The sequence below is a fragment of the Phyllobates terribilis genome, unplaced genomic scaffold (assembly GCF_046119375.1).
Source record: "Phyllobates terribilis strain yellow unplaced genomic scaffold, ASM4611937v1 Scaffold_8__6_contigs__length_399053987, whole genome shotgun sequence".
Classification (NCBI taxonomy): Eukaryota; Metazoa; Chordata; class Amphibia; order Anura; family Dendrobatidae; genus Phyllobates; species Phyllobates terribilis.
The window spans coordinates 108,245,876-108,266,914 of NW_027362768.1; the positions used below are offsets into that span (position 1 = coordinate 108,245,876).

A 21,039-nucleotide genomic window follows, 5' to 3' on the forward strand; every position below is an offset into this window, starting at 1 on the left:
ATATTGTGATCCAGAAAACAAAAAAACTCTTTGTTGGCAAAGTATAGTAATTTTGGAGGGACAATGGCCGTCTCCGATAACCAGAAGATGCTGGATTTCAATGTGTCAAATCATTTGATCTAAGTCTTCGATAAGCAGCCACCAGAGAAGTGACTTGTTCTCCTGCCGCCATTAAAAACACGCACACTCAGCTGAAACAAGGACACAGTTGGTTGAAAGGGTTTGAGAGGAATAGCTGTCATCCAAACAGCAGCTTTATAAAGTGTATGGCCACCTTTAGGTTAAAAAGGTATCCATAAACAGATCTAGGGAAATGGGGTTGCCCCTACTATCCTCGGTCGGTCGAGCAGAGCACGCATACAGTGGGTACGGAAAGTATTCTGACCCCTTTAAATTTTTCACTCTTTGTTTCATTGCAGCCATTTGGTAAATTCTAAAAAGTTCATTTTTTTCTCATTAAAGTACACTCTGCACCTCATCTTAACTGAAAAAAACACAAATGTAGAATTTTTTGCAAATTTATTAATAAAGAAAAACTGAAATATCACATGGTCATAAGTATTCAGACCCTTTCCTCAGTATTGAGTAGAAGCCCCGTTTTGAGCTAGTACAGCCATGAGTCTTCTTGGGAATGATGCAACACGTTTTTCACACCTGGATTTGGGGATCCTCTGCAGTTTTTCCTTGCAGATCCCCTCCAGTTCCATCAGGTTGGATGGTGAAGGTTAATAGACAGCTATTTTAAGGCATCTCCAGAGATGCTCAATTGGGTTTAGGTCAGGGCTCTGGCTGGGCCAGTCCAGAATGGTCACAGTTGTTCTGAAGCCACTCCTTTGTTATTTTAGCAGTGTGCTTCGGGTCATTGTCTTGTTGGAAGGTGAACCTTTAGCCAAGTTTGAGGTCCAGAGCACTCTGGAAGAGGTTTTCATCCAGGATCTCTCTGTACTTGGCCACATTCATGTTTCCTTCAATTGCAGCCAGTCGTCCTGTCCCTGCAGCTGAAAAACACCCCCATAGCATGATGCTGCCACCACCATGTTTCACTGTTGGGATTGTATTGGGCAGGTGATGAGCAGTGCCTGGTTTTCTCCACACATACCGCTTAGAATTATCACCAAAAAGCTCTATCTTCATCTCATCAGACCAAAGAATCTTATTTCTCATAGTCTGGGAGTCCTTCATGTGTTTTTGAGCAAACTATGCGGGCTTTCATAAGTCTTGCACTGAGGCGAGGCTTCCGTCGGGCCACTCTGCCATAAAGGCCCGACTGGTGGAGGACTGCAGTGATAGTTGACTTTGTGGAACTTTCTCCCATCTCCCTACTGCATCTCTGGAGCTCAGCCACAGTGATCTTGGGGTTCTTCTTTACCTCTCTCACCAAGGCTCTTCTCCCACGATTGCTCGGTTTGGCAGGACGGCCAGGTCTAGGAAGACTCTAGGTGGTCCCAAACTTCTTCCATTTAAGGATTATGGAGGCCACTGTGCTCTTAGTAACCTTGAGTAATGCAGAAATTATTTTATAACCTTGGCCAGATCTGTGCCTTGCCACAATTCTGTCTCTGAGCTCCTTTGAGCCCATGATTCTCATTTGGTCTGACACACACGGAGCTGTGAGATCTTATATAGACAGGTGTGTGCCTTTCCAAATCAAGTCCTATCAGTTTAATTAAACACAGCTGGACTACAATGAAGGAGTCGAACCATCTCAAGGCGGATCAGAAGGAAATGGACAGCATGTCACTTAAATATGAGCGTCTGAGCAAAGTGTCTGAATACTTATAACAATGTGATATTTCAGTTTTTCTTTTTAATAAATTTGCAAAAATTTCTACATTTGTTTTTTTTCAGTCAAGATGGGGTGCAGAGTGTACTTTAATGAGAAAAAAAAATGAACTTTTTAAAATTTACCAAATGGCTGCAATGAAAAACAGTGAAAAATTTAAATGGGTCTGAAAACTTTCCGTATCCACTATGTATGATAGTGAGACGTCAGGAGAAATGGTTAACGGCCAAAGAGCAAGCAGGAGGGAAAAAGCCAATATGTACAGGCACTGAGTAAGACTGAGGTGGAGAGATCGGTCACATCCATTATTTCAAAATATTTTTAAAGATTTTATTGGTTTTCTGGGTCAAGGATGAAATTCTGCACTCGCTGTATCTTAACAAATCCTAAAAAAATGTGCACACTGTCTGGATTCCGTTGTTTGCCTTCTAGAGCAGTCATGTGCGTGCCACTATGCAATTTGCATTTGAGCGAACACCTGACAACTAGCTTCTCTTTCTCTCAATAGCAAAGAAAAAAGTATCTAGTTGGCATGTGACCACAAGCACAAAACTGTGTGAGCAATCACCTGAAAACCGGAAGGAAAACAGAATCCTGACAGTGTGCATATTTTATTTACACTGTTTGGATTGGTTACACTACAGTGACTGCAGAAAGTCATGCCTGGCCCAGAAAACCCCACTAATATATCTCGTATTGATCATGATTAAAAGGCTTCTACCAAGTTTGTAAGATATCCCCCATCTCTAGAAAGCAAAGTCTGCGTGGGAGCGGTGGTTGATCATGTGCACCTCAGCTCCATTCATTCTTCTGCTGTGCTCGGCTACCTCCAATGATCCCACAGAAAACGAAGGGAGGTGAGCGTGATTGACCCTGGTCCATTCACACAGGCCCAGTGGAGGTCCCAGAGGTTGGACCCCCAGCAATCAGGAAGTTAACCTCCTATGGAAAGGAGGATAACTCCCAAACTTGCTACAATGCTTTTAATGCAATCATAAAGTGTCAGATATTCAAAGAAGGTAGAATTGTTTCTGCGAGTGCATAGGATATCGTGCAAAAAGCAAAGATTCCAGAAAGTGCACCAAGATCATTCCTGATGACATGTGCGCAGTGATATAAAGAGCATGGATTATAGACCGCATGTACTCTGAAGGCTTCCTGCAGTCCGGTCACATTACAGTCATTTACCACTTGTAAGAAAATGGACTTTCTTATTCCAAAATTAATAACGTCAAACAAAATAAGTATATCCAGATTTACACTGAATTGAGTCTCCATGTATCTGCAATTCATTACAAGGAGTGAAGCGGATACAACAGTGATAAAATGAAGGATATCACAATATTGTGGACTTGTATTTCTTTACAACCTTAATCCTTTCAACAAGTTATTCAGCTACAGGCTCAGAGTAACATAAATGACATCTGACATTGGGGCACTAAGAACATGGGGGTGGAAATGGATTTGTGACCAGGACGTGGTTAGATCGGTGCTCCGCTCTCCTCCACAATCATGCGGCTGGGGGTCCATAGTACCGGACTATGGGGGAGCACTGGTACATGGTGTGACCGCTCATTCATTGCCCAGTGCACGAGTCGCACACTACACCCAGCAACTATTGGACTGGACTGATTTTACAGCAAACTGTATTATCCATCAGTACGTGATGATCTGTTACCTTAGATTACAGTATAGAGAAAAACCATTTACATTATAATGAATATGGGCACAGGTAGATCAACAGTGGGGAGAGAAAACAAAAAGACTGCCAAATATCCTGACCATGTCTTACTGGCCACTTTGTGAATGTGCTAGCCCATGGCAAACATCTATACTGTAGGTTTATGAAAAGAGAAATATTTTAAGCAAGAATTCACTGTCTGCAACTTGAAGCACAGACTTGACAGACCGCTTGACCCCAATGTATGAAGAGGTAGAGGGATTGTCACCAGGGTTTTGATACCCAATCTGAGAGCACCATGATTTCAATGCAGAGACCCTAATTCCAGAGATGTATCACTTACTGGGCTGCTTGCTGCAGTTGATAAAACTAGTTTTATCTGCTGCAAATCTACCAGTTCTCTGAATACGGAGATCCGTCATAATCCCACCCACATCACGGATTAGCTGCTTTGTGTTCACTGTGCATAGGCAGAAAGCTGCAAATCCGTGATGGGGGAGGGTTTATACAGAGATCATGAATATAGAGGACTACCTGGCAGCAGGTTTACTAGTCATTTAAAGGGGTATTCCCATCTCCAATATATAGTAGGTGTAATATTAGCAAATACCTTCAATTAGAAATGTAATATAGTTCTTCTTATAAGCTATGTCTCTTACCCCATGTGCAGAGCTTCGCAATAGCTTAGGTACCATAGTTACGACCACTAACTGCTGTCACTATAGGATGAGTGGTCATATCCATGGATACCTAAGCTACTGCAATGGCCTGCATGTGGGGTAAGTGACATAGCTTATCAGAAGAACTATATTACATTTCTGATTGGAGGTATTTGCTAATATTACAACCACTACATGGAGATAGGAATACCCCTTTAAAGGATTAGTAAACCTGCTTTAGGTAGTCCTCCATATTCATGATCTCATTATAACCCCACCATAGTGAATTAGAAGAACTATACTCCATTTCTATTTGGAGGTATTTTCTAATATTATTACTACACTTACTCCATATAGGGATAGGATCTTGGATATGGGAATACCCCTTTAATGATAATCTGCTGATGAAACATGATTTTTATCAACACTATAGCAAGCAGCCCAGTAAGTGATACATCACTGGAATCTGGGTCTCTGTCTCTACATTATGCTGCTCTCAGATTGAGTGACAAAAGATTCCCATTACACATGGAAGTACTCTAAACACAGAAAAAAAATAATGAAAACAACACTTTGTCTGGCCAAGCATGTAGCTGTAGTGGCACCAATAGCATTACAGTATATAGCTAAAATCATGGGCTCATTTAACGGCTGGGCTTCATGAGAGTACTAACATGGCAGTCACAGGGCCTTCAGTAGGCCCCCATGGCAAACCACCAGCACCCTGTGATCACCCACAGGTTAAGGGATATGGACGTCCAAACTGGCAAATCCTTGGGATCACAAGCTTTAAAATTCTGCAGTTAAGAGACTGACATGGGCATGTCAGGGGTTTACAGCAGCGATCAAAGCTCTGCTTCGATTGCTGCCGTTACAGGCAGAGGCCTGCTGTATGACACAGCGGACATCCAATGGGTAAGGTGCTGCACACCTGGCACATGACCTTCATTTACAGCAGATGTCAGGAAGAGGTTAAACGCCCGACCCCATTATTCTTCCTGGAGAAAAGCTGTGGCCAGAGGTCTCTGGCGGCAACTTAGTCCCCTCTCCCCATGCAGAATACACGCACACTTGGCCAAAATGAGTATTCATGTGTATGGGGAAAATGGGGGTCAGGAGAGATGTCGCCATGTTGAACCAGTGTTCGTCTGACAGCTACCTGATGTGTATGGCCATCTTTACGGCTGACTATACAATACTAATCAGTAAAAGGGATAAAACATGAGAATTTTAGAACATTTGCAGTGATATATAAAAGGGATAAAACAGTTATTTCTAACAGTTTTAACGTTAACACCACATGTACTATTACTATAAATATGATTGATGACACATTATATATATTTGCCCAAACAATACTGCAATGTCAACAGATTACAATAATGGAATTTTACCAGATTAACAAGTGTAAAATCTTACCTTCTCCAAGGTTTCAATCCGCTGCTTCAGTAACCTGTTCTCCGTCCGCAGCCTCTGAAAAAGCAGAAATCACAGATTACATTACACTGAACGGTGAGATTCCTGCCATCTGATCACAGTAAAAAGCCATTGAAAAACCAAGGAGGCTGCATGCAGGCCCATCTGTGCAAAAGTCTGCTAAAATACTAAGTTGTACATACAAACTCACAAAAAGTTATATTATAACTTGGTGCGTGAATTCATCAAGGACTTTTTGCCAGAATTCTAGCGGAAAAATGCTTGAAATGTTTTACAATTTTTGAGCAACTCAATGTTGCAAAAAAAAAAAAAAAAAAATGCAATTTTTGGTGTTTTTACAACAGTCCCGGTCAGCTTCGACAACTTTTTGAAGAGAGGATGAAGTCACGGAAGAGCAAAGCGAACCGTGCCGGACAAACATAGAATATTACAACAAACGTACGCCAGCCACATGCCAACGTTCAGTTCTGGCGGTGGCGCATGGCAACTGTAAAATGAGAAATTCATTAAAGAGGTGCCCATCTCCTAATGAATTTGGTGAGTTTTATTCCAGTGCTTCTTTCATACGATCTGGCGTTCAAAGTGTCAAGTTTACAAATGGATGGAAAAAAACAAAACTAATATTGCTGCAATTGATCACAACTAAATACAGCAGCCTGTGACAATTGCAGCCAAGCTCATATTTGGTGCATAGTGAAAAGGTTTCTGACCGGTTCCCGGTGTTATTTATTACAGTAGTGGAGGTATTAGGTCCTTATCTTTGGCCTAGAAAGAATACACCTCCCTTCTATACATATTAAAAATCATGATCAGTATTTAGCAACATGTTACCTTGATTTCAACTTGTTCTTCCATCTCCTTTGTTTTTATTGTAGTGTATTCTTTTTCTAACCTGAAATACAGAAAGCCATCATAAGCGAGACTGAAGACAAATTAAAACTTTCTGCAACACCACCATTTAAAAAAAAAAAAAAAAAATAGAATCACAATGGATTAGTCAGAGCAAATATTAGTTTCTTCCATCAGATCACCAAGGTCAACTGAGTGATTGACGCCGCTTCTATCAATTTAGACCAGAGGACGCAATCATAGCTTTGTATTAAATAAATAGAACAACGGTAATTAATAAGTTAGCTGGCAATAATGTTATTACCGCTGGTGTAAAGAAAAAAAAAGGCCAAACAAAGGACATGTTCACTCATGCAGTTTTTTTTTAATATGGAGTGAATTCTGCTCCAAAATTCATGTGAAAAATCACTCGCTTCCTATTAATTTTAATATGCCAACACACCTACAATGCACATGGAGCACTTTTCACACCGGAAAAGAAAAGTACATTTTTGTTTTAAAAATTATGTAAATTGGACCATAGAATCAACTGATCAAAATAGTGTCCTCCAAGTATCCCATGTTACTTACATGTAGTTACTTACTAAAGGGTATATGCTCATTTTGTTTTATTACTATTATTCTGTTTTGTCTGTGCCCTGACACATTGCACGTATACCAACTTAAGCTAAGGCTCCTTTCTTTGGTTTTGCTGTAGTTTCTTGTACTTTGTACAAACAGGCATTACCTCCCTTCTGGAGCTAGGCATTTCATTTCTATAGTTTCCCACGGACAGGTATCTGAGTAGTCAGGCCCCAATCTTGCTCTGCCCTGTGTCGGCTGACACAAAGTGAGGTTATAATACTAGAGATGGGATGGGACCGCCCCGATTGGGTACACCTTGTGGCCGTGGAATGACTCACTTTTTTTTTTTTTTTTTTTTATTATTAAAATAGTGTTACCCAAGTACCCGATGGTATTCACACTTACCACTACAATTTACTTACTACAGGGTACATGCTAATTTTACTTCTCTTGAGTTTTGTCATCGAATCAACAAGCTGAAAAAATTAACCACGCTTAGCAAAAAAAAAAAAAAAAATCTGTCTAACTTGGTTAGAGCCAGAGAAATCCATGTCAAAACAACTCCGCGTGCACATAGACTAAAAATTGGAGGTACAGTTTAGCAATTTATTGAAAACCTCAGTATCCCAGATGTCAATCCGCACTATAAGGGTCGATCTACAATATTAAATAAAATCACTGACCTGGGTGGATTATAAAATCTAATGTTTATTAAGTAATAATTAAAAATGCAAACCTATCCACCGCGCTAGGAGCAGGTGTAGCTGGTAGTGATCTTATATAGTTCTAACGATCCCTCCTCTCTTTTAAAGGGTTTTCTTACTATCTGATAATAAATATATTGTTCTTATATTAATAACTATTGCCGCAGCTTCATACAGGGGAATTTACTAGTATTAAGTTGACACTGCCTTTATCTCGATAGCCAGCATAGACTGACCATCATTACTATGCTCACATCCTGTCACAATTGTCTCAACGCATTTCACCCACCCTGTGACAGGTGGGCAATAATAATGACAAATAAGATGGTTAATAAAAACTAGTCAATGTATTCCTATTCAAGGAAATGTACAAGCATGCTGCCGCTTAATCACTTACTTTTTCATCTTCTTTGCATTGTATTTCACTTGATAGGCAGCTTGGATTAGTTTCTCAGGACCTCCATCAAACTGATGTGGAATGACCTTCTGAAAGTGCTGCAAGAGAAAGCAGAACTCCTTCACACCGAGGCGGCTGCGCTTGTGTATATAGTGCCAATATATGCCGCAGCACCTTACTGTCCCAATTCAGCCATACAATATAAATTCCCCATCAGTATGTGTTTGGAGTGTGGAAGGAAACCCACACACACTAGGAGAATGTACAAACTCCTTGCAGATGTTGTCCATGGTGGGACCCATCCGCAAGACTGAAAAGCAACAGTACTAACCACTGAGCCACCATGGAAGCTTATGGATTTCTCTAGTGGGTATTCAGATAATTTCACAAGAGAAAAATTGCTGCAGAATATTATCCCAATTAATTACCTGTAACATCCCTTCCATATCCAGCTGCATTAATTCTGCCTGGTTCATCTGAAGAACAGCAAGACCTACTCGAAAAACAATTTCTAAGCCCTGGAAAATAAAAAAAAATAATAAAAACTGGAGGATTATTATTGAGATGTTCATAGAAAGCAAATATACTCACCGCTTATTTTTCTTGCACCACAAAGTGGTGCAAGAAAAATAAGTCGCACTTTAAACTTGCATAAAGGTAACATGAAAATGCCTTTTGACTGTTTTTTTTATTAGTGATGAGCGAGCGTGCTCGTTTAACCCTTTCACAGAGCACGCTCGGGTGATTGCCGAGTATCTTCGTCATGCTCGTATATTATGTTAGAGTCCCTGCGTCGGCATGATTTACAGCTGTAAGACAGCCTCAACACATGCAGGGATTGCCTGTTTATTATGGAATCCTCACGTGTTCAAGCTGTCTTACAGCTGTAAATCATGCAGACGCAGGGACCCCAACATAATATACGAGCACGACGAAGATACTCGGCAAGCACCCGAGCATGTTCTGTGAAAGGGTTAAACGAGCACGCTCGCTCATCACTAATAAAAAACAGTCAAAAGGCATTTTCATGTTACCTTTATGCAAGTTTAAAGTGCGATTTATTTTTCTTGCACCACTTTGGTATTGTTGAAGGGAGAACCCCAAGAGCACCTCCTGCTGATAGGCCATAGTAGTGCATATGGGGGTCAGTGGGCTCCTCTGCTCAGACCCCATTTTTAACATTAGCAGCTCTGTAATACTGCATGTGAATTAATTGTGATTCTTACCTCAGACATAAATATATCAAATATTCTTGTGGCGATTGGTAGTGGGAAACTTGTAAGAAAAATAGTCAAAAACCATGAAGATGCATACATAGAGGTATGAAAACTCTGGGCCTGAAAGTGCACAAATAGCTCTGGCAGCTGTTCCTGTAAGAGAGAAAGTACTGGTGACTATCAATACCAGGTTATTACATTCTGGACGGACATCTTAGAATAACTCTGCTTTTGCATCAAAATAGTGAGGAGGATGCAGCAATGTATCTGGAAACTGCGCTTCAGGGTTATCCAATAAAAATAAATAAAAAAATAGAGCAGCACATGTTGGTATAAGTGCAATACACAGCTGTGTATTCACACGGTGGCCATTTAACAAGCAGAACTTAAGAAAATCAAAATGAGTAAATACCCAGTAGTAAACAGTAACAGTAAAAAATAAACAACATCGGGTACTTGGTTAACACTGTTTTGATCAAAATCTATTTTGACGTCTGCTGACAGTGATGTTAACTACAAGATTTAGGTACAGTCCCGATTGGGTGCACCTTGTCGTGGTGGGATAGGTTTTACACTTAGCAAAACAGTGTTAACCATGTACCCCATGTTATTTACATGTACTATTACTGTTTATTTACTTACTACAGGGTATTTGCTCATTTTGTTTTTAACTTAGGTTCTGTCTGGTAAATTGTCAGTGTGAATGCACACCTATGCATTTCACTTACACCAACATATGCTCCAGATCAATTTTTTTGGTTTGACTTTAGCTTTTTGCACTTTGTACAAACAGGGTCATGTCTCCCCCTTTTTGGGCTGTTCATTTTGTTTATATAGCTATCCATGAGTCGGTGTCTGAACAGTCAGGACTCCGCCCTGATCTATTTTGAAGTCTGCCGACACAGTGAGGTGAACTACGAGAGTTAGGTACAGTCCCGATTGGGTACACCTTGTCGCGGTTGGGTGGCTTTTACGCCTTTTTGATCAAAACAGTATTAACCAAATACCCAATGTTATTTACATGTACTATTAAATATTTATTCAGTTACTTACCACAGGGTATTTGCTCATTTTGTTTTTAGCTTAGGTTATCTCATCATTTAGTTTCTGTAGCACACCACTCCCCTGCCTCCCAACTTCCTGCTTGCTGGATGACTGTGCACTCGAATGACAGTTCAGACCAGCAGTGCTCACCTGACCTGTACGCTCTGTTGCCTCCAAGTTGCAGATTTGCATTGCAAAATTGGGAGTTGCCAAGATCCAGCAATCCTGCTAACTTCAGAGCAGCAGTAACAAGCTTTATTGTAAAGAGCTTGTAAGCGCTGCACTCATTCTCTAGACTGATCACCACGCAGACTGTGCCAGTGAGCAATAACTTAAGCAATGAGCAGAAAAATTAATACTTTAATTTTTGAGAACAGTATTTTTAATGAGTATTTTGCAAAGTTGCTTAATTTTGCAATTTTACCCATTTAAAGAACAACCCTTTAATACCGCCTCTTAAAGGAGTACAGATGTCAGAATTCCAGTTGTCCTTCTACAGTTTGACCACTAGTGGCTGCTATTGTTCACCTTAGTTGTGCTGCAATCCCACTCCTTACCACTGGAGGCCGCTGTTGTGTTCTGCAATTGCCCTTTACTAAGATGGCAGATTCTGAACCTGAGGGATCCATCTTGTTTCCTGTTTGGGCCTACTTAAAGCTGCATGGATCTCTCACTCTTTGCTTGAGCACTGTGTCTAGCTGTTAGCCTAGTTTCCAGTCTCCTGAACATTCTTACCTAGATTGTTGTCACCTATCAATGGATTGTTTCCTACAACTCCTTTTGCTAACTACAAGAACTTCTACTAACGCTTGCTGTTCCGCTCGTGCTCCTTCAGCCTCTGGTTTCCAGCAGCACTATGCCAGTAACAGAACTTATACCAGTTCTGAAATAAAAAAAAGCAGTAAAGAGGTAACCTGGGACAACAGTAGAAAGACAGGTGGAACTCCCAAGTGCTGACGCCTTTCTAGCTCCAACCAGCTTCCAAAACAGACCTTGTATCCTGCATAGTGCACTGGGCACAGTACTGTTCATTTTGTAATGGATGTAACTATTACTGCTCAGTCTAGTTCTGTCTCATTCAAGTGAATGAGACTCGGAGGTAGCACTAGGCAGAGCAACAGCCAAAAGTACAAAGCTGAGCCCGGTAATCAATGGATGGGATGTAGTGCAGCTCTCAGTCTGATACTGATGACCCATCATACCCATTGGCCGTAGACTATAGAATTACTCAAACAAGTTCAGAATGAAGCTCAAAGTTTGTAGTTGCAATGATTGTACAGTCACCTAAGTGTTTTTATGTAGTGGTGCACAAAAGAAATAAAACTAGACGGAGGTGCAGCCACATTCCAGCAGATGGATGCACATGGTGATTTTATGCTCCGCTGTCTAAGAGTCGGAACGTAAGTGGAAGAGTGTGAGCCTTACCTGAATCATGCACTCAAACTGATACATGCACAGGCCCAGCTCAGCCATGCTGGGTTTAAAGAGCTCCCGAAGGCGATAGTCCTGCATTAACTTTACAAATACACAAAATGCTTCTTCTTCTGGCATCTAGATGGAACAAGAAAGAAAGGAGATCAAGAAAAATAAACCTGGAACATGAGATACTCCTGCTTAATTAAGATTTATACAACAAGGAGGATTATTAATTTAGATAGTTAGAATTAGTCAAATGGAGTAAAGACCCCCTTTATACATTATACAAAAATCGAAGGGACTGGCCGATAGTTAACCCCTTCACCTCGAAGCCTGTTTTCACCTTCCTGACCAGGCCATTTTTTCAATTCTGACCACTGTCGCTTTGAGTCAATGCCTCTAAAACGCTTCAACTGATTTCACTGATTCTGAGATTGTTTTTTCGTGACATATTGTACTTCATGATAGTGGTAAAATTTCTTCGATATGACTTGCGTTTATGAAAAAAACGGAAATTTGATGAAAATTTTTGACATTTTCAAATTTTGAATTTTTATGCCCTCAAATCAGAGTCATGTCACACAAAATAGTTAATAAATAACATTTTTCCACATGTCTACTTTACATCAGCATAATTTTGGAAGCAAAATTTTTTTTGTTACGAAGTTAGAAAGGTTAGAAGTTGACCAGCGATTTCTCATTTTTACAATATCACATTTGAAGCGACTTTGAGGGGCCTTTATGACAGAAAATACCCAAAAGTGACACCATTCTAAAAACTGCACCCCTCAAGGTGCTCAAAACCACATTCAAGAAGTTTATTAACCCTTCAGGTGCTTCACAGGGATTAATAGAATGTGGAAGAAAATAAGGAACATTTTACTTTTTAGTCACAAAAATGATCTTTTCGCCCAATTTTTTTTTTATTTTCACAAGGGTAACAGGAGAAAATGGACACCAAAAGTTGTTGTGCAATTTCTCCTGAGTACGCCGATACCTCATATGTGGGGTAAAACCACTGTTTGGGCGCACGGCAGGGCTCGGAAGGGAATGAGTGCCATTTGATGTTTTGAATGCAAAATTAGCTGGAATTGAGAGCGGAAGCCATGTTGCGTTTGGAGAGCCCCTGATGTGCCTAAACAGTGGAAACTCCCCACAAGTGACCCCATTTTGGAAACTAGACCCCTTAATGAATTTATCTAGATGTGTAGTGAGCACTTTATAAACTTCTGTGAAACACCTGGGGGTTTAAAGTAGAGCCGTGGAAAAAAAATTAAAATTTCTCCACAAAAATGATCTTTTCACCCCAATTTCTTTATTTTCACAAGGGCAACAGGAGAAAATGGACCCCAAAAGTTGTTGTGCAATTTCTCCTGAATATGCCGATACCCCATGTGGAGGAAAACCACTATTTGGGCGCACAGCAGGGCTCGGAAGGGAGGAGTGACGTTTTGGAATGCAGACTTTGATGGAACGGTCTGCGGGCGTTTTGTTGCATTTGGGGAGCCCCTGATGTGCCAAAACAGTGGAAATCCCCCACAAGTGACCCTATTTTGGAAACTACACCCCTCAAGGTATTTATCTAGAGGCATAGTTTTATAGTAATGATTATAATACTTTTGGTTTTACTGGTATATGAATTCATAATGTGGCATGTGTGAATTGTGCGGAGTACATCAGATTATAAAAGTGTTGTGTCAACAGGGTAAAAGCAAATTTTATTAATTTGTGGACGTGTGGCACGCTTTGAAGCAATTCTTAATGCAAAGGCCAGGTTTCACAATGGTAAATTGTGTCTTTTCGGATTCCCCTTTTGGAGAATTCTCTGCACCATTTTTGTGATCTTCCCTTTCTTGCAGTTTGGGGAACCTCTCCTGGAAAATGCTGACCAGGGACAATACAGGCACTATCAGTTTCAGAAGTACTGGGACCCTCAACTTCCTGAGTGCCAAACATTAGGGTCTTGATGATTACCTCCTGAAACTGAAAGAAGGTCCCCGTATTGCCTGCAGATCTAAACAGCACAAAAGCATTGTGTAGTGCCATCTGTACAATGTGCACGTATAATTTTTTTGTACCATACTTTAGCTTTTCGCATGGAACGGTATTGAGGACCTGATCTGAGAGATTTACACCCCCCATGAATTTATTATAGTCCAAGACACAATCTGGCTTTGGGACTCGTGTTGTTGTACCTTGGACAGTGACAAGGGAGCTGTTGTCACGGTATATGGTGGACAAGATAAGGACATCCCTCTTGTCCTTATACTTGACCACCAACATGTTATCGCAGCATTGGGCTCTGCTTTAGCCCCTTCTCAGCGGTTGCCCAATTAGTGGCTTCGGGAGGCCTCTCAGATTTTTTCTTACCTCTGACAAAGTGGGTCTTGAAGAGCGGGATGCTGGTGTAAAAGTTATCAATATAGGAGGTGATAACCTTTATCCAGCAGTGGGTGCAGCAATTCCCACACAATTTTCCCCACTCACCCTCAGGACAGGAGGGCATTCAGGGGGGGTGTGGGCAATATGGGTGTCCTTCCCTTCGTAGACCCCAAGTCTGTGGGTGTACCCTGAGGTACTCTCACACAGCTTGTACAGTTTTATTCTTACTGGGCAGGTATTGTCGGAATTTTAGTCTCCCTTTAAAATGAACCAGATTCATCTATAGTGATGTCTCTTTGGGGGTTGTACGCTTCTGCAAATTTTCTGCTGAAGTGTTCAACTACTGGGCGAATATTGTATAGATGATCGTCTCGTGGAGGACACTGCGCATTATCACTATAATTCAAAAAATTTTGTCATAGCCATACGGAATACCAGTGTGCAGTAGAGAATATCAGTACTCCAGTATTGCCGAAGCTCTGGTTTTTTGATTATGTCCATATGTAGCACAATGCCCCAAAATGTCATCATCTCTGCTACATTTACAGGGGTTTATCTGGCGTTTGAGGACGTTGGGTTTTGGGCGAAAAATTGATGGGCATACAAATTTGTCTGAGCCACCATAACATTTATTATTTCCTCGCTGAAAAAGAATCTGAAGTCAATTTCAGTGAGGCCTGTAACATCAAATTGGATTCCTGAGTTGCCAATGAAATCCGGAATTACAGGCTGATCATTTTCGGGGGGTGCAGTCCATATAGGATCAATTGCTGTAGGGGTTGCCTGGGTCCTAGGACAACTTGCTGGGGGTTCTTCCTCACTAGATGAGGAGGAGGAAGAGGAATAGAGGAATAGAGGAACGTGGGATCTTCCTCACTGCCTGAATCTGTGTCGGAGGCAAGGAAAGCATATGCCTCCTGACGAATAGAGTCTTCTTGATGATTGGGCCATTTTTAATTTTTATTTTCAAAACACTGGGGATGTGTGTGTAATCGGTGCTTTTACACGTGTATTGTGTGGGGCCTGTGTAAGGGGTACTATTTATTATAAAAAGTGGAGAAAAAGAAGAAGAGAAAAAGTAAAAATTTAGAACAAACACAAAGAAAAAAAAATTAAAAGAAAAATAGATGTAAAAAAAAATAAATAAAGTTGGTCTAAAAAAAATTACAGCGACGTTCACTACACTAATGCCCTACCTATAAATTTACCCAACGCAAACTTTTTTTTTTGCAAAAGAAAAACTGACGTCACCAGCACTGCAAAAGACCCCCGGGGTGACGTGCAGGGATGGCCTGCTGCATCGTGCGGTGACTGGAAATTGCGGCGCCGTACATATACTGCTTTTTGCGGGAACGCAATTCCCACAGAGCAGTACATGTACGGCGCACGTCAGGAAGGGGTTAAAGGTGCTTGGTGACATCCTGATAATAAAAGGTCAGGCTACATGCACCAGGTACACAGGACAGGTGAAAACTTGCTGATCTTTAGAACAGGGAATTTTATCCTGATAGAGGCACTTTTATCCCAGCTACTAAATGGAGTGACAGGTCAGATGCAAATCAGACAATTTTTCCCCCAGGGATCTAAGTCAAGGGGTGTCACTTAATGGAAAGAGTAGAGAAAGGGAATATGCAAATTGCCTCTTCAGAGAAAGAGGACTTGTACTCTATAGCGCCACCTATTGGAAGCAGCAATACTACAGTCACAATCAACCCTTTAACGAGTCGTGCAATATGACTTGGGATAAAAGCCAAATCAGAATCTCAATTTGCAGACAAGGTGTTTCGGGCTGTTGGCCCTCGTACTTTGCTCCGAATTGGACTGTATAGAACCTATCTATAATTTACAACATTTTTGAAGCATGAACGACAAGTTTTCCAACCAATCGAGCAGATAATATAATGTATCACACACAAACCAACTATTTTAAGCAATCAAAGTCTGATTATTAAAGCTTTTGTAAGCATTAATGGACACACTGCAGCAATATTATAGCTGCCTATACAAGCATCCGAGGGTGCAAAACAAAAATCATTCTATTTTCTGCATCATACTGTGCCAACGGAGAAGTGTTAGGCACCACACTGCAGAAAAGAAAAGGTTGGCGGCGGTCCCAAGGTATTCAGACAGTCAAAGACTGGACGTTAGATTTGTCGGGACACCATGAAAGATTATTTAAATCCTCACAATATTGCACTTCTGGACTTACTTGCATAAGAAGAAGACCCACAATAAATGCACTTCCCTGGCAGTACCCAACTTCACGATCCACTAACGAATATGCCTGAAAAAAAAATTCAAATAATTACCGTATATATTTACAAAAGTTGTAATATGGCGAAATGCCTGTATATACTGGCAACGGTAAAAAGACTAGACAATCACGGCAGCCTTGTTCCAAGAACAGCGACACTAGTCGACAGGTTGAAAAAGCAACTTAATTTCAATTGAAAACCTACAGAAGAGAAAGATGGGCCAATCGCAGTACATGGTACAGTACCCAACCCCTCAAATCATACACCAAAAAAAAGGATACATCAAAATAATAAAAAGTGATTATAGTTTCATAAAAAGTTCTACAAAACAAAAAACACGTATAAAAAGTGTTGAAAAGCAAACAAAAAACAAAGCCAGGAACACAGCACACATGATGCAGATATGTTCAAGTACTACATTGGTCAGACATAACAGGCCAAATGCAGAGCATATACCCCTGGAAGAAGCACAAGCGAAACATCCTTCGGGATGCATGGGTAGGTTCTTTATATTTATTGATACTTGCACTCGTTACTTTGACCAAATGCATGGAATGTAAAACCAACATTTGGGCTGTTGTGTCTGACCCATGTATAGTACTTGAACACTTCTGAATTATATGCACCATGTTGCATAAAATCCAACCCTCTGCTCCATTTTTTTGTCTGAGTTTTCCCGCCTTTGTAGGTTTTATTCAACTTTTTATGAACATGTATTTAGTAAAATTACTATTATGATGCAATGTATGGTATCTGTTTTCTGTGCATTTATTTTAACTAAGTGAATAAGGTGAAGCTGCAATATCACATGTAACCTGAGGACAGGTGTGGCCTGTTTCATCCAAAAACAGCACAAGTTTTTTTTTGCTTTTTAATTCCATACATTCCATTTAATAATCTAAAAGTTAATATGGTTTATTGGAACACACAATCAAGGAAGCCCCCTCTGTTCGGAGCCAAGCAAACACCAGCAACCCTGGTCCACTGTATTATGGGACTGGCAATATGTATGTAGAGATGGGTTTTGCAAATTAATTCGCCCCAAGTCAATAATCTGTTGCCAACAAATGGTGGGGGGGGGCGCGCTACAAACCACCTGATGCCATCCCCTTCTCTTTTTATTACCCGGCCTGGCGCAACGTATCGGTTCGAAGCAAATGTGGCATAGCTCCTGCAATGTATTTCTGTTGTGTGCAATTATAGGAGCCAAACAGGGAAAGTAATGACAGCGTCAAATCCACTTTATGGTGGATGCCAGCATGGTTAGCACTGCAGCTTTGCAGCGCTGGGGTCCTGGGTTCAAATCCCACCAAGGACAACATCTACAAGGAGTTTGTATGTTCTCCCTGTGTTTGTGTGGGTTTCCTCCGGGTTCTCCGGTTTCCTCCCACACTCCAAAGACATACTGATAGGGAATCTAGATTGTGAGCCCCGATGGGGACAGTGCTGATAATGTCTGAAAGCGCTGCGGAATATGCTAGCGCTATATAAAAATAAAGATTATTATTATTACCCGATGTCGGCCGCGTTTGACCCAGAATTTTAAAAAGTTGGCTGGGCTGTCGGAATTTGTGTAAAAAGATCAAAATTTGCTATTTTTTGCGCAATGACTGAATTTTGCAAAAATAGTTTTAAACACCAGTATCCTGGAAAAACTGATTGATGAATTGCAGCCTTTATGTAGCTTAGAGGATAACATTTTTGAAACCCGATCACTGCATTTACAAGGCCACGTCTGTTGGATGCAGAAACTGCCCACTGTCCACATAAGGATTCTGTATATATAGATCTCCAGCACAAACCTTCATGACATTGAACAGGACTTCTTGCCCAAGACTATCCTTCTCTTTAAAGAAATCATGCTCCGGGTACGTCCTGGCAATGTCTCTTCTGATGAGTTTTTCACAAGGCGACGTCATTTTCAAGAGATCGGAATACTGCTCTTTAATTGGCATATTCTGAGCATTGCATAATAGTTGCCATACGATTGCACGAAAGTGGTGTGGGATTCCCTTCCTGACAAGTTCCTGCAATAAAGCAAAAGAAATTAAAGGAACATATCACCAACACCATAATATTTTACATTTGCCATTTTAAAAGAGGGTTTTCCACTACTTCTGTCAGAACTCCTGTTATCCTTCTGCAGTTTGACCACTAGTGGCTGCTATTGTTCACCTTAATTGTACTGCAATCCCACTCCTTATCACAGGAGGCTGCTGTTGTGTTCTGCAACTGCCCTTTACTAAGATGGCAGACTGCACCTGTGGAATCAGTCTTGTTTCCTGTTTGGGCCGACTTAAAGCCACATGGATCTCTCACTCATTGCTTGAGTATTGCGTCTAGCTGTTAGCTTAGCTCCAGTCTCCAGCTCTGAAAATTCTTACCCAGACTGTTCTCATTTATCTACGGATTGTTTCCTACAAACTACTTTTGCTAACTCCAAGAACTTCTACTACCGCTTGCTGTTCCTGCTCGTGCTCCTTCGGCCACTGGTTTCCAGCAGTACTATGCCAGTATCGTAACAACTTCCTATATTAATGATAAATCAGTGGGGTGCCACCAACCTGCACCTCCGCCGATCAGCTGTTCAATATATGGTGCAGAACATCACATCTCTACACACGATTCAGTAGCTGCTCGGTACTGAAAATCAGCGCTTTTAAAAAGAACAGAAGTTAGTCTGCCAGTACCGGAGAGCGGCCACAGCACAGTGTCTGCTCCGTACACTAACTCCCCGCCTGAGCTGATGACAGTTGATCAGTTTGGAGTGCTGGAAGACCACCTAGAGGTGCCCATGGCCCAAATCAGTCCGATTCGTAGCAATAAGGCGGATTCTGGTCAGGCTGCATTTGAAAAGGAATTGGTCTAGAAAGAACATCTATTCCCAGGGGTTGTCAACTGCTGGATAACCTTTGCTTAAAGGGGTTGTTCACTTCCAGCAAACGAATGTCCCCAACTGCATGTTTCTATAAAGAAAAATCACGCTATACTCCCCTTCCCCAGGTCCACCAGCAAGTCTCCGCTGCTGCTCCCAATGTCTGGTATGGGCTGTGGCACTGGCACCACATTGATGCACGGCCACCAATCAGGGAGCTTAGCTGCTCTGCCAGTGTAGACGGAATAATGCCCCCTTCAGAGCCGCTGAGCTCACTGACTGGATGCTGCACTGTTGATGTGACATCAGAGTCACAGCCAATGCCAGACACCGGGAGCAGCGGCCGAGAACCGACGGACTCCGGAAAGGGGACTACAGCACAGTTTGTTTCTTTATAACAACTTACTGCGGGGACAATCATTTACTGAACGGGAACAAACCCTTTAATCAATTCAGAGCCACATAAAAAATAAAAACAATGTATACTCACCTCAGATTGTGGAGCCATTTCAGCGATGATGACGCTGCAATCTCCGGTGGGTGAAGTGACATTGTGTCACGTGACCGCTGCAGCCTATACCATTTAAAGGGGTTGCCCAGCCTTAGAGTGACTGCAGACATATGAATCCGCATGTCACGCACATTGCTTGCGGTGAGGGTTCTCTAGTGCACAGAGCAGAAGTGGCGTGACTGCAAGTACCATATGTGATTTTTTTTTATACATGCGGTCACGTGCCGACTAGACATGTGTGGCCTCGCTCAATGCAAGTGTATTGAGCGAGGTCGTAAAGGTCTAGTCTGAATGTGGCTAGAAGTATGGAAATACCATACTTGTGGTAACGTCCCCACCGCTCCCAGTGCCGGCACTGGAGAATCCTCACAGCACTGTGCTAATGTGAGGATTCACATGTCTGCAGTCAGAGTGTAACCATTTTGGTACACACCACCTTACAAATTTTAATTTTTTGTTATGTCTCCTCCCCTAAACTGTTAAGATTTTATGGTCTATAATTAAGATTACTACAGATCAGAACAGGGTCTGGTGTACACCCTGTAGTTCTAATGCACAGTGTGACTGTGGCCTTAGACAATCCTCCTTTATCAGACATTCTACATGAATACCAGACAAAATAAATCCTTTCAACTTTTATTTTTCCAATAAATAAACTACTAGGACAATGACCCAGTAACCTGTACTAACATTACCTTAATTTGCTTCTCCTTCTTCTTGTACACCTCCTCCCACTCATTAACAATCCTTCCCCAGAGCAGCCAGGCATCTTCCTCCTGATGGTGACTGAGGTTGCTGGACGCCGAGGAGCTGGACACCAGCGAGGAGCCGCTATTTCTCCTTGACCCATTGACAGATCGCAGAGATTTACTGTCTGTTTCCAGCAGCCTGGAAAATAGATAAAGCAACGCATTCAATAGCAGAAGGACAACCTGTGCTTCATAGGATGGATGTGACAGTGGTCTCATGTGTGGATCACACAGTGTGGAGGGGGTGGGTATAGGGGTGTGGTGGACAGAGATGGAAGAAATCCCACTAATCAGCCCAGCATATAAAATAAAAAGTAAATGGTGGCTCTGGATAATCAGAGTTGAAATAATAATCTGCATAGTTATATTTTGACGTAATAAAAACAAAAATAATATACAAGAGTGAGAATTTTCATTCCATGAGAAATTATCATCAGAGCCGACCTAACCTAAAGCGTTAATTAAAAGCAACAGCAAGATCTAAAAATTACCTGATTAAAATACCAGCCCTGGAGG

General features: G+C 41.4%; 1 protein-coding gene across 7 annotated transcripts in view; it reads right to left on the reverse strand.

The window, feature by feature from the left end:
• EVI5 (ecotropic viral integration site 5) overlaps positions 1–21,039 on the reverse strand; it is a 156,216-nt gene that overhangs the window by 76,590 nt on the left and 58,587 nt on the right. For all 7 annotated transcript variants that reach the window (XM_073643196.1, XM_073643195.1, XM_073643192.1 and 4 more), the window contains 9 exons: positions 20,470–20,662; positions 18,191–18,415; positions 16,343–16,417; positions 11,761–11,886; positions 9,301–9,444; positions 8,503–8,592; positions 8,075–8,172; positions 6,392–6,452; positions 5,543–5,596 (listed from right to left, as the gene is read on the reverse strand). In XM_073643196.1, coding sequence (XP_073499297.1) covers positions 5,543–5,596; positions 6,392–6,452; positions 8,075–8,172; positions 8,503–8,592; positions 9,301–9,444; positions 11,761–11,886; positions 16,343–16,417; positions 18,191–18,415; positions 20,470–20,662 — 1,066 coding nt within the window. The remainder of the gene's footprint in view (positions 1–5,542; positions 5,597–6,391; positions 6,453–8,074; positions 8,173–8,502; positions 8,593–9,300; positions 9,445–11,760; positions 11,887–16,342; positions 16,418–18,190; positions 18,416–20,469; positions 20,663–21,039) is intronic.